We start from the raw sequence: 16,284 nt of genomic DNA on the forward strand, positions 1-16,284 counted from the left end.
CAAAAATTATCTCTTAGCTGTGGTGCTCTGTGATGTGATCTTAACTTATAGGTAGTGAATATTAATGAAACAAAGATATTTGTTCAAGGTAACTAATCCAACATATATAGCTTTAGTAAATATTATGAATGACTGTCCACATAATATCAGAGTAGTCACTATAATTTTCCTTCTTTTTATTACACACACACACACACACACACACACACGAGTACTTTAACATTATTTGCATTTATTCACACAAGTGCGACTCTTATCTGGAGTACCCATGCCTCTAAGATGTTTTCCCACACTTTGTTCATCTCTCTTTAGTAGAGTTTCCATATTGCTGCGTTTATTCAACAACACTTAATGCCTTCTGTGTGCCAGGCATGCTCTAGGAAGTAAGAATATAGTGATAAAAACAGACACAAATACTTGCCCTTGTGGAATTTATATTCAAGTGGTGAGTTCATCACACGTTTCCTAACAAAGCACACTGCATAGAAAATACAGATGATTCAGAATAACTGCCACTTTCCCCACCCCAACCTTTGCTCATATTTCTAGTATATTCTAAAAAGTGGGATGGGATGGAGTTGAACAATGAGAAATAATATTTTAGGTATATAAAATGAGATAGAGTTAGAAGCCCTTGCTCATTTTCTCCTAAAACGTCTTTTGAATTGTAAAGCTCAATGACACGTCAATTTATTATAGCTTTCTTCATGCTTCTGAGTTCCTTGGGATTGCATCATTGACATAAATTCAGAGTTCATAGTTAATTAATAACTGTCAAAGATTTAATGCCATGTGATCTACTGAGATTTTGTAGAAGAAAGGGCAACCTAAACGTACCAAAGTCTCATTATTTTAGTGTAGTCCACTAGTAACACTGGTCAGATAGAACATCATTTCCTTTTAAAATTAAATGTTGGAAAAGTTGAAACCATGATGAGTGTCCAGAGTCTTTTTATTTTTATCTTTTTTACTGAGTTGGAATTCACATAACATAAAACTGACTATTTTAATGTGAGCAATTCATTAGTATTTATCTCAACGTTGTGCAACCATCTCCTCTACTTCCAGAACATGTCCAGTGTAATTTTACAAGAACGGTGACTTGTAAAACTAAAAATAAAATAAACTGTGTTTGTATATGACTAATGATTTTACTTACAGGGAGTGAGAAATTCATAGTCCCTCTCAAAGTAAAGAAAACTTATTATAAGTATCATATTTAATAAAGATAACCTTTCTATATAAAATTTTCACATCCTCATCTTTGAGGCATGTACTATATCTTGAGCTAGGGAGGATCTAAACTCATAAAGAACAAAATATGCCAGAATGATATGATCATCTCATTACAAAACAAGAACGCAGAGGGGTGTCTGTGTGGCTCAGTTGATTAAGCATCTGACTTCAGCTCAGGTCATGATCTCTCAATTCACGGGTTTGAGCCCTGCGTCGGGCTCTGTGCTGACAACTCAAAGTCTACAGCCTGCTTCAAATTCTGTGTGTGTCTCTCTCTGTCCCTCTTCCACTCAAGCTCTCTGTCTCTCTCTCAAAATAAATAAATAAACATTTAAAAAAATGAAAACACAGACCCACAGTCCATATCAAATGTTTGATACAGCATCTCACAAAATAATTCTTAAAATTAAGTTGTCTTCTCTGAGAAAATTTTCACTGGGTGAGAGTAAAGTATAATGAGTCTGCACTCACCTACAAAGTGGGGAGATAATACCTGCCCAGGAAGGTAGAATGAGTTTCATATTTAGCATTTATGAATAAGGTAGAAGAACATCTACATTATATATGTTTGTGTATGTGTATATATATATACATATGTATATATAATACAATAATGTAAAAGAACATCAGATAGTACATGGATTTGGTTTGCCCTCAGAGAACGTTTCTGTTGAGTTGAAGAGAAAAGAATTACAGGAAAAACAGTTAAAATTTAGTTTATTCCCAGCTTTCCATCCACTGAAAGGATCTGTGGTGGTGAAGAGTTAAGTATAGTTGTGGTAATGGAGTTTCCCTAGAATAAGATAAATTCACAAGAGGCATTTTTAGGAACAATCAGAAAAATTTGATAAGGATGTGCCTGTTCTGGACACTCAAAGATCTGAAAAAATGTACAAGAGTTTAGAGGGTAGAATGAAAAAGCTTGCTAGTTTATTAGAGGTGCCATTATCTGTATAATTCAATTTCAATTAAAAATAAAACCAAACAAAATTATGTACTGAATGGAAGCCAGATAGTGAGAGACCTGGTCTTCAAAGAAATTGAATTCTTTAGTCCTATATACATGACATAGTTAAATAATAGAACAGACTGTGAAGATGTGCCCCAGTAGGTGGTACAGATAAGGAAGTGCTGGGTCCATGACGTGGAAGCATGGAAGGCTCTGTGGAGTAGCTGCAGCCACTTGGCGAGTGACTTTGAAATGAGTGGGAAGAGGCTGACAGATGCATTTGAGTGCTTTGTCCTCTCATGGAAAGAAGTGAGTTTTAAAGGTCACCTTTGGAACATGAAGCTTTCTTATGAAAACTGTGATTTCAGGGGTACCTGAATAGCTCAGTCAGTTAGGTATCCAACTTCAGCTCAGGTCACGATCTTGCGGTTCCTGAGTTCAAGCCCCGTGTCAGGCTCTGTGCTGACAGCTGGGAGCCTGGAGCCTGCTTCAGATTTCTGTGTGTCTCCCTCTCTCTCTGCCCCTCCTCCACTCATGTGCCTGCACTCACTCTCTCTCTCTCTCTCTCTCTCTCTCTCTCTCAAAAATAAACATTTAAAAATTTTTTTTAAAATGTGATTTCATAATTCATTAGCAAATACATAAATCATTATGTTTTATCTGTAGTCCTCTCCGGTGACTGTAATTTGGAGATACCACAAAGTAAACTCTACTTTTTTAGCCCTAAAATTTAGGAGCAAGAATAAGCTTTTTCAGAGATAGAAAGAGTCAAAATACAGGGGAAAAAAAAAACTGTAAAAGAGAGAATAAGTTTGGGTTATATGGTCAAAAACGAACTGGCATTTGCCATCCTCTTTCATCTGCTGGAGCTGAGCTAAATACTTCTGATAATAAAATAACTAAAATAAATGCTGCACCCAATAACCTAGCTTGAATTGAAGTAGCAGAGGAATTTGAATACATTTGATGATATAATAGGATTTTTTTTCTTCATTGAAGCAAGCTTAGACAGAAGCTGGAATAGTGTGAAAATGGATCAGAAATACAAGTGTATTTTGATATTGTTCTGCCAAATCCCGTTCTGTATTACTGTCCCCTCCTGACCCAGGTCGACTTACTAACATTTACTTCCTTATCTTCTGCGGTGGATTAATAATGGCTGCAAGTTCTTTGTCACTGTCCCCAGTCAAGACCTATTTCCCCAGTTCTTGAATGTCAGCTGGTGCTGTGACGGCTTAACCAGTAGGATGCAATGGAAATGACCCATGCAGCCTCCACATTCAAGGCTCAGGAGGGCTGGCGGCTTGGGCTTCTTCCCTCTTGGGATGCTTCTGCTCAGAACCCAGCCATGCTGTGAGAAGCCCAAGCTTCACAGAGAGGCCACATGTTGGTGCACCCTTCCACAGTCCCTGCCGAGCTCCCAGCTGACACCTGGCATCGACTCCCCGTCACGTGAGTGCCATCCTCAGTGTTTCAGCTCAGTTGTATCCTAGCTGATTGCAGCCCCGGCTGACATCAAATGCAGCAGAAGAACCACTCAGCCGAACCCAGTCAACCCGCAGACTAGGGAGACAGAATACAGCAGTGATTGCTTTAAGCTATTTCAGGGCAATTTGTTTCACAGAAGCATATAATTGAAAAGCTTTCCAGAGAAAATTCCGGAACTGAGACTGTGGAAGATCTCCTTCAATTGAAATTATAAATAGGTAGCATTTAATTAGCCTATGCTTTTTGTTTGTTTGTTTTGTTTATTTTGAGACAGAAATTGAAAGAGTGCAGGAGGGAAGGAGAGAGAGAATCCCAAGCAGGCTCGCAGTGACAGCACAGAGCCTGATGCAGGGCTCAAACTCACAAACCACAAGATCATGCATGACCTGAGCTGAAACCGAGAGTTGGCTGTTTCACCGAGTAAGCCACCCAGGCACCCCTAAATAGCCTATGCTTAATCCTTACAAGTTCTGGATATCACTAGGCAAAATTTCGGAAAGCTCTTATGTTGGAAACTAGGCACCTGTAAGTTTGTTTACAAACCACATTAAGGTACTGAGCCTTTTTCATTATTACACTTTCTGGTCCGTTTATTCTCCCATTGAAGTGATGGGTAAGCAATACATATTGAGATGCATTATTGTGATTAAAAAGAAAAGTGGTATTTTTCAGCAGAAACAGCATGAGTCAGACTTTTGTTCAAATCTTGGCCCTATCACTTAATAGCTTTACGTCCGTGGCTAAGTTACCTAAGCTGCCTGAGTAGTTCTCTATTTCGAAGATGATACGTACTGTACGGGATTAGTGAAGACAAGAAATAATATATGTTAAGAACCTAGCTCAGTGCCTGGCACAAAGGCAGAGCTCCTTAAATGTAGCTGTTGTTGTGATGAAGGAGGTGGTAATGTGGTTTTTGAAAGGTAGCAAAAATCTGCTCTTTTTCATTTTTTTAAGGGGATGCAGAGATGTGGGTGTTCCTGGGCTTTATTGGGGTAGAGTCTAGAGGGTTAACGCGACATATCCTTGCAATTCTTCCTACAGACAGGCATGTTTCATCCAAAGGAAATTTCGATCCCTTACCCATCCATAGCACCCTTTCTCACTTCTTTATTTCCATAGGGGATTTGGTTAAGGGATAAGGGCAACTTTTGGTTCCTACTCTCAAGGGGAGAACTCATGAAGAATTCTCTCTCTCTTTTTTTTTTTTCTTTATGTCCTCAACCCCCTTTCCTCAATTACATTCACCTTCTGATTTGGTGGGAAAGAACTCTACAGGATGCTGGCGTTGTGCAAGCTGATCTTAGCTTTGAGGTGCCACAGGGCTCATGGAATACATCTCCAGGGAGGACACGTACACATCCACAGATTTGAATAGCCCCGGGGAAAAGGCAGCTGTGGCAGCCCACAGGATTTTGTTTCTGCTGTTTTGTTCTAGCCTTTGTGTGATACGTTGTTTTCCTTTCTAAGGGTCTTTAAGATGACAATTAGAGCAGCGCCCAGTAATTTCTTTGTCGGCGGAATATGTTTGTTCTCGGTGATTAAGGTGAAGTGGGTAGTTGTTATTGGTGTAAGCTGAGGACCACTTTTCTTCACTCTGGGTTACCATTCTTGGCATCTTCTCTTACCTGCCTGGCTTGGGCTGCTGGAACCCCATTTTTAATTTTGAAACTGAGATGATAATTGTGAATGAAGTGCCAATGTATTATATTGGAGTGTGGTATTGGTTTGGGGCAAAAGTGAGGAGTTAGGTACCGTGTATTTAAACGGGGTAATCTCTAAAGTAATTACAAATTACCCTAATTTAGTGTAAACACTTACTTGCTTATATCGGTTCTGAACATTCACGTGAATGTTGACAATCAAAATGTGAATACCTCTCAGTGTGAATACTGTAAAGGCTTCCCCATAGATTTTCCATGATATGAAATATCATGTCCGTTGCTAAAATCTTTCAGAAAACTCTCACTGCTTTAAAATCAAATGGCCAAAGCCAGAAAGTTAGGCACAGGATCTTACTTTAACTATTCTTGTTTTAAAATATTGGTTACTGGTATATAAGTGCAGGTTATGTGGAGGATAAGTCATTTTGCCCATCAGCTTGTCACAGTCATAATCGCAGTTAGGCCAATTGGTTCAGGCTTTTGTCGTTGTTGTTAGTTATAGTACTGCAAACACGTTTTGAGAGTTAATATCCTTTAAATCACTTATAATTATGGACCGATTTTATTTTGATGTGATAATAGTCTTCTCGCTTGCCCACTTAAAGCTTAAAACTATTTCAAAGCGGTGGAGATTGTGTTATACAAAATTTAATGTGCTTAAAGCAGAATTTCTCAGGACTTGAGCTCTAAATTTATTGCTGCTGGGACTCATATGATGGCTATGTAGTATAGATTTAGAGAGAGCTTTTAAGACGCCCATTGACATAGGTGAGCAGAATGGTTCCTTGGAAACCATTTGGGTGTCCAGTCATGGTAAAGCATGGACTAAGGGCTCAGATGCATACAGTGCAAGAACAGGAGGGAGGTTCAGGGAACCCCGTGCTGTCTGTTAAAGACGGCATTTCTTCCAGTCTTTTAACGGCTGCTGTTTTAAAAGGGGGGCAAAAGCAGCATTGAAACTATCTGTAAGGTAAAGCTACTGAGACCTAACCCAAAGGCATGCTCTTATGGAAAACTCTTCTTAATACTTGCAGTGTGGTTCTAGCGGAGGACATGTGGTATATATTACGGCTCCTGGGGAATTCAGACCTCTGCAGTGTGGAGTCACCGTGAAGGCTAATTTCAAAACAAAGTGGTAGCCTTTTGCTCCCTTCATAGCGCTATTTACCAGTGTTTCTTATTAGCTTGACATTAGTCTAGGACTGCTGTGGGTGGAAAGAGGAAACGGAAATTCAAATGGGACCGGAGTGGGGATCCATGAACTCCTCTCCCCTTCCCTCCCACCCCTCCTTCAGCATAGGCTCAGCACTTTACCCTGGGCATTGCAGTCTTACACAATCTTCGCCAAAAGGGCTGAAGGCAGAGCTGTCCAAGGTTCGAAAAAAACACGTTCTGACTGTTGGTTGAAAATCAGGTAATAACAGTCCTCTTGGTGAACAAAACTTATTAGAGGGCAGGGGAAGGAATGCTATCTCTCAGCGGCAGGCAAGGAGAAATTGCTGTTGAAAAGCTTACCTCTCTAGGGAGGAATCAGATATCAGACTTTGCCAAGCCTCAGGTCCAACCCATAAGGTCCCACCTACATCCCCCGCCCCATCCCAGCTTTGTTAGATTGCTAGCATCGATCGCTGGCTTTTTCTGACCCCACAGTGGGTGAAGGAAAGAGAGCCGGCAAGACCAGAAGCAAGCAAGGTGGGGGTGGAAAACTGGGGCTGCTTTTGTGGAGAGAAAAAGAGAAAGGGAAGAAAAGGGGTGGGGGCCATGGGGACTGAGCTTAACTGGTGCCTGCCTGCTTCTCTTTGATTTGATGGCCTTTATTCCTTCTAATTGGATAAAATAGGAAGTCACTGGCAGTCCTGCGTCGCTGGGTATACTGATTTTACTCAGACCAGCCAGCAGCTCTGGAGTGCGGACAGAGGGAGGAGGGAGGAAAAAGAGAGAGACAGAGAGACAGAACGTCTTTGGATGAGGAGGGGAAAGGAAGAGAAAGAGACTATGAAGCCGGGCAGAGCTGCGGGGGAAGAAAGTGAATGAGCGCTCAAGAAGGACAAAGAGGAGTGGTTGGGGGGGTGGGGGCGGAGGCAGAGCGGGGAGGGGAGTCACCGCCCCTCCGGGCCGCACTCTTCTCTTCGGATCCCTGTGTGATGATACTGTTTGCAGTGATGCTCCCGGGGCAGGCACCTGCTGCTGTGTAATGATTCAGCCTCTTTCAGCCTTCGCGTTAACACAACAGGATGCTGTTGCTACTCTCACTGCTGCCTCTCCTGCCGCCGCCGCTGCTGCCGCCTCCGCCGCCACCTCTGGTCCTGCTTTTGCTTTTACTTCTCCTGCATGACAGTTGTTTTCTCCATCTAAGCAGACACCAGCTTCAGATGCTCGAGGTGAGAAACATGCCTTTCAGTTTGGGCTACTGGTTTACTTAACTGACCAACGATCAGCTCGGTTTCTATTTTGCCTCCCCCCCCCCCCGGCCCCCCCGACCCTCTTGACCAGCCGGGATGGTTTGGAGAAGCATTTGAAAGAACTGCAAAAGTAACCCGGAAACAGCAGTAAAGAATTACAGTATACTTTCATTTGGTAGTTGCTAGAGGCTTTTTTTTCCTTCCTCCCTCCTGAACTCCTCTTGCTTTTGATAATGGCCTTGGACTTGGAAGACTTATCGATTTCCCCCTGTAAGATGCTGTCTCATTTGGTTGGGGGGAGCTCTGCATGGTAATGGACCGTGAGAGAGGCCAGGCCTTCTGGAGGTGAGCCGATGGAGATTTATTCCCCAGACATGTCCGAGGGAGCAGCCGAGAGGTCCTCCACTCAGCTGAGTGCAGACCCATCTCTTGACGGGCTTCCGGCAGCAGAAGACATGCCAGAGACCCAGACTGAAGATGGGCGAACCTCCGGACTCATGGGCCTGGCAGCTCCCTGCTGTGTCTGCCTGGAAGCTGAGCGCCTGAGAGGTTGCCTCAACTCGGAGAAAATCTGCATTGTCCCCATTCTGGCTTGCCTAGTCAGCCTCTGCCTCTGCATTGCTGGCCTCAAGTGGGTATTTGTGGACAAGATATTTGAGTATGACTCTCCTACTCACCTTGACCCTGGGGGGTTAGGCCAGGACCCTATTATTTCTCTGGATCCAACCGCTGCCTCAGCTGTGTGGGTAGCATCTGAGGCATACACTTCACCTGTCTCTAGGGCTCAATCTGAAACTGAGGTTCAAGTTACAGTGCAAGTTGACAATGCCGTTGTGTCCTCTGAACCTTCAGCGGTCCCGACCCCGAAGAATCGTATTTTTGCTTTTTCTTTCCTGCCGTCCACTGCAGCATCCTTCCCTTTCCCCACTCGGAACCCTGAGGTGAGAACACCCAAGTCAGCAACTCAGCCACAAACAACAGAAACTAATCTCCAAACTGCTCCTAAACTTTGTAAGTAGAGAGAGAGAGAGATGATGATGAATCATGGAAAGGGGTGGGCTTGAGGCGCTAAAAGGCGTTCTCTTGAGCATGGAGCTGTTTCCTTGTCTTCTTCTATTTTAATTGCATGGTTTTGTTTAAGCACATCATGTGACTGGAGCGCTTGGGGTGGCGTTGAAGAGATGAGTAAAACGATCTTGCAAACTGCTGGTATGAAACAGTGTTCCCTCCAGCCAGCCTATTCGGTCTGGGGTGGGGGACCCAAAACTTCAGCATCTGGGAGTCATGCTTGAATTTAATTGCAATTCAGTTGATTTCTAACACTTTTAAAAATGAACACATCAGACAGAGCATCCTTTTTAAAACAAAACAAAACAAAACTATAAATGTGACTTCCATAGAGCAGCGAGTGTGGTTCTGTGTCTGTCTTTCTCCCGTGTGGATTTCCATCACCTCTCCTCACCTTTCGGGTGCCCTCTGCCACGCAGTGGTCCCACACTGCCTGTTATCTGCCTCCATGCCTTCTTCCTGCTCCCTTAACTGCTCTCTGCTCTCACCACGTTTCTGTCTTAATTGGTTCTTGCTGATAGCGCATTTACAGTGCTCACCCCTCACCAGTGGCAGGCGATTGCCGTCCTGCCCAGATTGTAGTTTCGGCTACCGAGCACTTACGAGGGACAGCTTTATTTTATTCAGGGCGCAGTACGATGCCGCATGAAAGGATTTCCCCAAATTAGTTTTGTCTTCTGTAATCAAATGTTTAAATAGCTTCCTTGGCAGTCATTAAAAAGTACAAGATCCATTAGTAAGGTACATCGTTTTTTTTTTTCAGACGTGTCTTTTTTTGCCCGTCAGACCGGAGCAGTGCAGTTTAATAACCTGTGAGTGAAGAGAGCCCACGCTCTTAAAACGATGCAGAACAATGTGCTGCTGTTCGTACTAGGTCACTGCAATGCTTTACAATGGAAAGTTGACAAGGCAGAAACCATGACTAGTCAGGTTGCTCCCCACATCAGTAGAGAAGGGAGGAGTGGCCTCTGGCTTCTTTTTATAAATGTTTCTGATTTATTTTTTTTTTCTCTGCCTTCTGCCACTTTTTACCACAGACTGAATATGTCCTTCGTGGAATAAAGTAAAAGACAAGAGAATCCAGTCCTTAATAACGTGTGTAAAATCTCTTAAGAGTTGAGGTCAAGGGTTCTGCGATGAAATCCTCACCCCTTCGGTTCCCCTCTGGGTGGTAAGGAAGAATAAAGAATGTCTTTTCCGGACATGATGTTCTGTGTGGGGTAGAGCCGTGTGGTATAGAAACACAGAAAACTTGATCTGCTTGTGATTCAAGATCATTTCATTTCACACACAGCAGAAACTGCTGGCAAAGATTTAAAAAAAGAAGAAGAAGAGAGAGAGAGGCTTGTTTTTCAGGTGTAATTAGTAAAGAACCTCCTTTCTGCAGACACTGCTCTGTGTCTTTATCAAATCCCTGAAGCATCATTAAAGGTCTGACAGACATCACTGCATTCACCGCCTCTTCCCACCTGGCAAAGTGACCAGGAAATAATACCCAGATGAAATGACAGGCTATAAAAAGCAAGTACAGATCCTGCAAAGAGAAGCAACAGTCCCCATGAAGACAAGGTTACTTCTTTGTCTTTATCGTTTGAAACTTGGCTTTAATTAAAATGTGCCTGGACAGGTTTAGTTTTCCAGAAAAAGAAAGAGGACCCTATGAAGAAAAAACAAACAAACAAAAAACTGCTTTGGTAAACTCCATAATTTTGTCATCTTTTTGGGGGGCGGGGGGCAGGAAGCAGAGAACCATGTAGTCCCTTTTTCTGGTTTAGGACCATGTCACAAAGTATGTAGTGACTTTTTGAGAAATTATTTTTTCAGGTAAATTCTTCTACTAAGTGTTTTAAGAGGGTACAGATTCCATATAGTTTCTCTTCTCTCGGTTTTCAAGCCAGGGCATTGATTTTCTGGCATTTGCATTGAGTGGCAAAGATTTACTGCTGCCTAAAAGCATCACGGTGGCCAGTTCTGGCCAGAGACACAGCTGCAGCACTCTGAAATGCATCGGAGATAAGCCAGGAAAAGCAGTATGGGAAGTAGTTTTCTCCTGAAAAGTTAGGGGTAGACGGTGCTTAACACTTTGCCACCTATAAGGCTTTCTGTATGGGAAACTCGGTGTTAATGTTTTAGCCTAGTGCCTGAAAACAACAGCAAAAGCATGAGTATCCTAAAAATTTATGAGTCTGGTTTTTGCACAGGGGGACTGGGGGGCGGGGGGTGGTCCAGGAAGCTTTGTTTTCAGACACTCGTAAGTGGTTGCTTTTGTTGTTTTAAAAAGCTTGTAACCATTGACTAAAAAAACCCAAAAAACCACACACACACAAAAGAGCTTGGAATTAGACTGTCATTTGTGACCTCATTCACTTTTTTTCTCTTCAACTAAGAAAGTACTGCTTCGTCACAGGAAGAACCAGACCTATCCTTCTGTCATGCATGTTTTTGACATGAACTCAGCTGTGATGGTATAATCTTAACATGACGTTATCGTATCTGAAACATGCTCTTTGGTGGTTTCAGGACGTAACTCTCCCCGTTCTATCTGCCTCAGCATATTCAGCATATTATGCACAGAGCTGTAGCCTTCAAGGTCATAGTCTGTTGAGGGCTAATTGATTCTTCTTTATCCTGGAGCCTGAGAGAGTGGAAGAGAGACAATCCTAGTAATTGTGTCTGCTCTGTAATTCCCCAACCAATCTACCCTCTAGTATTAGGGTTATTCTATACAAAGGGGAATTACTCCCCTTTCCACGAACTTTTTTTAAAATTAAAACATTCTTTATTGTAATAAAAGGCAATACAGAGCATTCTTAATTGTCCAAAGGAATAGTAGCTGCATCAGGTTTTCTCAAATGGGTATTTCTTGCATAAGGTAATATAATTTCATGTTTTCACAATACTAATCCATGCATCCATCTAGATCTTTAAGAAACCTAATACAGGATTGGAAAATACATATGCATTGTGTTTTTTTAATCCTGAAGTTTTTCTGTGTGTGATTGGTGGTTTTCCACTACCACAATCTTTATTTGCCATGATAATAGTTACGTTTTTATTTCTCACTGGGGCCCCTACTTGAACTATTAATTTTGTTCCTTTGCCTGGGCTTTAAAATTTTTCTTACCTTCTATTTATATGGAAAAAACTGACTCTGAGAGGTTGCAAACTCAGACTACTATAAAAAGAGGTGATTAATTAAATTGTAGCTGGGAAACTATAGTGCCATCTTGGAAGCAAATGTATTTCTGGATGGGAGAGCCTGCTTGACAACAGACTCTGTAGTATAAGAACGTATTAGTATTTTCAACTCAGGCCAAATTTGCTTTGCTTTGTCTTAAATCTCTTTGTGTTGGGTTGCATGGCAAACCATTGTTACCACAATGAGGATAGGAATCACTACCATTTGCAAAAGCTCAGCGTGATTAACTGAATATACCAAAAGATTTCTTTCCTTCGATTTAAAAATGGCATTTATTTTAAGCCCAATAGATTCATCCGGTTCCTTGCAACCTACAATTCCTTGTCGGTGATTTCAGAGTGGTGATTTCAAAGAACTTTTCTCCACTTTAACCAAAACTTGCTTAACGCCTAAGACATTAAAAACTGGGAGAAATGGAAAGATCCTCGACTGAAACCAAATAATTTTATTAATTTGCTGATGAGGGGGAAACCCAGGTTCTGAAAGATTTAGTGACATTCTTTTACTAAAAGTCGCAAAATGCTGAAAGGTTGAGTGAAATCCTAAATAGGAGAAAGCAGAGACATGTCTTGTCCCCCTGAATTTAAATCCACACATGGCTCTTTTCTCCTGTCAGCTTTTCCCTGTTTCAGAGAGTGTGAACTGGACAGCAACTCTGATAGTTTAAGTGGCACCCAATTAACAGGGACGTATGTCAAGTGGGACCACTGGTCAAGCATGTATAGTTCATAGTATCCAGTTTTCTTCCACCTTCTTGTTTTGCTTTTATTAAATTCTCAGTAGTGGTAGTCTTTTTCCTGTTTATTTGCTCATCCATACAGTGTTCAGCTTGCTGTCGAAAACAGCTTGGGTTTTCGAGGGTGGGCTCTTTGCTGACATGTAGCAGATGGCCCTGTGGCTCACCTCTTCCCTGCCCATTCTGTGTCTCCTTGTTCCTTTATACCTAAATCGGTTATCTTCCTTCCTCTCCCTCCCCACCTACCCAATTATCTCTTGAATCTTCCTTATTTTTCTAAGTATGCCACTTTGGCTTCATTTATCAATATTTCATTGCATTCTAAAATATTAAACATTCACTGATCTTTTCTTTCACATACAATTGTATTGCACTTTAACTGAGTGGTACTTACACATGTTACAAACACACATACAAAAATACGTCTCTAGGACAATACCCTGGTTTCTGACTGGCACAATTCATTCAAAATTTTGTCCCTCTTCTTTATTGCCCCCTCTTCTTTTCCTTAGTATGATTCATATCGGTCTCTCTCTGACTTTTACATGTGTGTACAAATCAGCAGTTCTGCATTCCCAGAAAGTCGTTGTGTCCCAAACCATGTATCTTTGTTCTTCCTTCTTCCCTTTTCCTTTTACTGTCACCTCATAGGATCCTTTTAAAGTGTAAAGAGAGAGAGAGATTGTGTAGATTGAGAAACTGAGGCATAAAAAAGTTATGACTTGTCTAAGGTTAAGCTAGAAGCTTCACTGAGGCACAAGAATAAAACTGAGAACTAGAATATAACTTCTCGGCTGCATCTGTTTGAGCTTTCTTTTAAGCCGTAAACCATACCATGTCTACTTTTTTGGTCATGTTTCCCTTTTTATTATTTTTGTATGTCAGTGATTTTCTTCTGTTATTTCTTTTTCTTAATTCAGCAAATACATATTAAACACCTCCTGTGCACCAGGCACTGTTCTAGATTGGCATTATGGCAATGAAAAACAGTAAAATTTCTTGTCCTCATAGAACTTACCTTCTAATGAATTTTAAGAATCTAGTTAGACAATTTGAATCAACCTGAGATATTTCTTTACTTAACACTGCATATACTCTCTGAATTCAGCATTTCTTCTTGTCACCTTCCTTTTTTTGTAATTTTTTTTAACGTTTATTTATTTTTGAGACAGAGAGAGACAGAGCATGAATGGGGGAGGGTCAGAGAGAGAGGGAGACACAGAATCCGAAAAGGCTCCAGGCTCTGAGCTGTCAGCACAGAGCCCAACGCGGGGCTCGAACCCACAAACTGCGAGATCATGACCTGAGCCGAAGTCGGACACTTAACCGACTGAGAGCCCCTATACTTAATTCTAACATGTAAATATGATAAAATTACTTTTAGATTCTAGAAAGCTGACAGCTATAAATGTTTTTGTTTTATTTCTTGGTCATATTTTCTGTTTATTGTTTTAGCTTATAGAAAAAGAATATTAAAACACTCCCAAGGATTTTTAGTTTCAATATCCAGAGAAAGGCTAACGTCTGCCATTAAGGTTTGGTTCCCAAACTGAATGAAAACTTGGGTTCGTGTACCATTCACATGAAAAGTGATTGAGGAGCCGGGAATAGAGTTCATCTTCATCACCTCAGACCACACTGCCATGTTTGCTGAGGTGAATTTTATCTACTAGTGTGTGTGTGTGTGTGTGTGTGTGTGTGTGTGTGTGTTTGTAAGCACTCAAGGGTTGTTTCCAAATAATATAATTGATATTCTATAATCATAGAATTTTATATGTCGAACATATGTAAAAATTATCTGAGTCACTCCCGAAGTGAGGAATTCAGATCTGCAAAAGTGAAGTGACCAAGGTCACTCCAGCTAATTATATGAGTGCTGAGAGGAAACTGGAATCCTCCCGGTTTTCACTACACCTTCCTTTTCTTTTCCAAACTGCCTTCGGCATTTATATGCAAACAGTACATGTATTATCTTCCTCTCAATGACTTTGCTTTTCCTGTTTATCATGTAAGTCCTAATGAGTAATTTCTCTCACTCCATTGCAGACTTCCTCTTTAGAAAAGACCATTCTACATGTACAATTTTGATCAGTGTAGGACACCCCTCTTGAGCAGAGGTTGGATGGGCATACCTTTCCCAACAATGTGGTGTACAGGAGAACTTTTTTATAATCAAAGTTATTCCAAATAAAATATGTATTTGGAAAGAAAGTTTCTTCTTCATGGAAATATTTAAACAGTGACACATTTGAGGGAGATTCATGTTCCAAGCAGATTATTAGATATATTTATCTCTCAGGCCTCTTACATCTTGGATTGTCTCAAGTCTCTTGTCCCGGGGCATTAGCTTACCAGTTGGGCAGACCTGAATTTTAATCATACCTGTCTTTCTTATGGCCTGGAGCAAGGTAGATCATCCCTCTGAATCTGTTTCCTCATTTGTATTTGAGGATAGCACTATGCATCCCTTGGACCTGTTTAGGGGATTAAATGAGATGTTGGGTAACACCCAAGTCCTAGGACTAAACCATACCAAATATGAAACCAGTACCAATTTTTTCCCCCTCATTCTACTTTTGATTCTTTGTTCTTTTCTTCCTTTGGTCTTGACAAAGTGGTTTTGTAACACTTTGGAGAATGAGTTTAGGAGTTTGGGGAAGCTCATGAAAAACTTAGAACTAAGAGAGGAAGAGGCATCATGGTGAAGTGGAAATTGTACTGGAAACTTGACATCAAGTCCCAGCTGTACCACTTAGAAGCCATATGACCTTGAGCAAATCACTTCATGACTTGAGATTTAGAATTTACATCTAAACAAATGGGGATATTAATACAACTCTTATGAGATTGTGTGAAGGACAAGATAAGTTACTGTATGTAAGGAAAATACCTCATAGGAGTACAAAGCTTAAGAATTATTAACTTCTTTCTTCTTCTTCCTCTCTGTCAGGGTTCATATACACATATACTCATGAGTGTTAACATTCTTAGGAATAAATTATAGGTAGTCTTAAAAGGTAAATTAATTTGGTTTCTATTAGACTGATAATAGAACTTTACAATTTCTTGAATCCTAGTACCATAAAAAGAGTGATTTTCCCCCCAAATTGGCTGGAATATATAATTATTCTTAGGGTAATGTCCAAAATTTAGGATGTAATGGGCTTTCTCCTGGGTACAATGATAAGGAGTTACTTGGAAGAGGGGGGAAAGGTGACTAAAACTGTGTTTGTCAAAGAAGCACATTCTGTGGGAAGATTGAGATAATGAAAAGGAATCTATATGGTTTAGCTGTAGTGCATGGGATGAATCCTTGATCTAAATGAAAATTACATTCACCTAACTCTTCATTGTTGCCAACTGGGATTTCTAGACCCCAAAAGATAGGAATTAAGCCATTTTCACCATTTCACAAAGCCCATGGAAATAACAATTTACATACAATCTTTGAGTGAAATCAAATGCAGAAGTTCTTTTAATTTGGTTAAAGATACTATATCTACAATATAAATACTATATGTGGTATGAATTTTATATATATATAT

The 16,284-nt window shown here is 40.9% G+C and overlaps 2 protein-coding genes across 14 annotated transcripts in view; both read left to right on the top strand.

Annotated features, from left to right (window-relative positions):
* LOC106966574 (pro-neuregulin-1, membrane-bound isoform) overlaps positions 1 to 16,284 on the top strand; it is a 222,131-nt gene that overhangs the window by 90,664 nt on the left and 115,183 nt on the right. For 5 of the 13 annotated variants that reach the window (XM_027077335.2, XM_027077334.2, XM_053216386.1 and 2 more), the window contains exon 1: positions 8,090 to 8,747. The exons of the other annotated variants lie outside the window; for them this stretch is intronic. In XM_027077335.2, the coding sequence (XP_026933136.2) occupies positions 8,090 to 8,747 (658 nt within the window). Of the gene's footprint in view, positions 1 to 8,089; positions 8,748 to 16,284 lie in introns of those variants that run through there. 13 annotated transcript variants of the gene reach the window in all.
* LOC128314365 (uncharacterized) lies at positions 2,779 to 7,776 on the top strand. Its single transcript, XM_053216394.1, has one exon. The coding sequence runs from the start codon at positions 7,569 to 7,571 to the stop codon at positions 7,755 to 7,757; it is 189 nt and encodes a 62-aa protein (XP_053072369.1). The 5' UTR covers positions 2,779 to 7,568; the 3' UTR covers positions 7,758 to 7,776.

Source organism: Acinonyx jubatus, chromosome B1, assembly GCF_027475565.1.
Source record: "Acinonyx jubatus isolate Ajub_Pintada_27869175 chromosome B1, VMU_Ajub_asm_v1.0, whole genome shotgun sequence".
Taxonomy (NCBI): Eukaryota; Metazoa; Chordata; class Mammalia; order Carnivora; family Felidae; genus Acinonyx; species Acinonyx jubatus.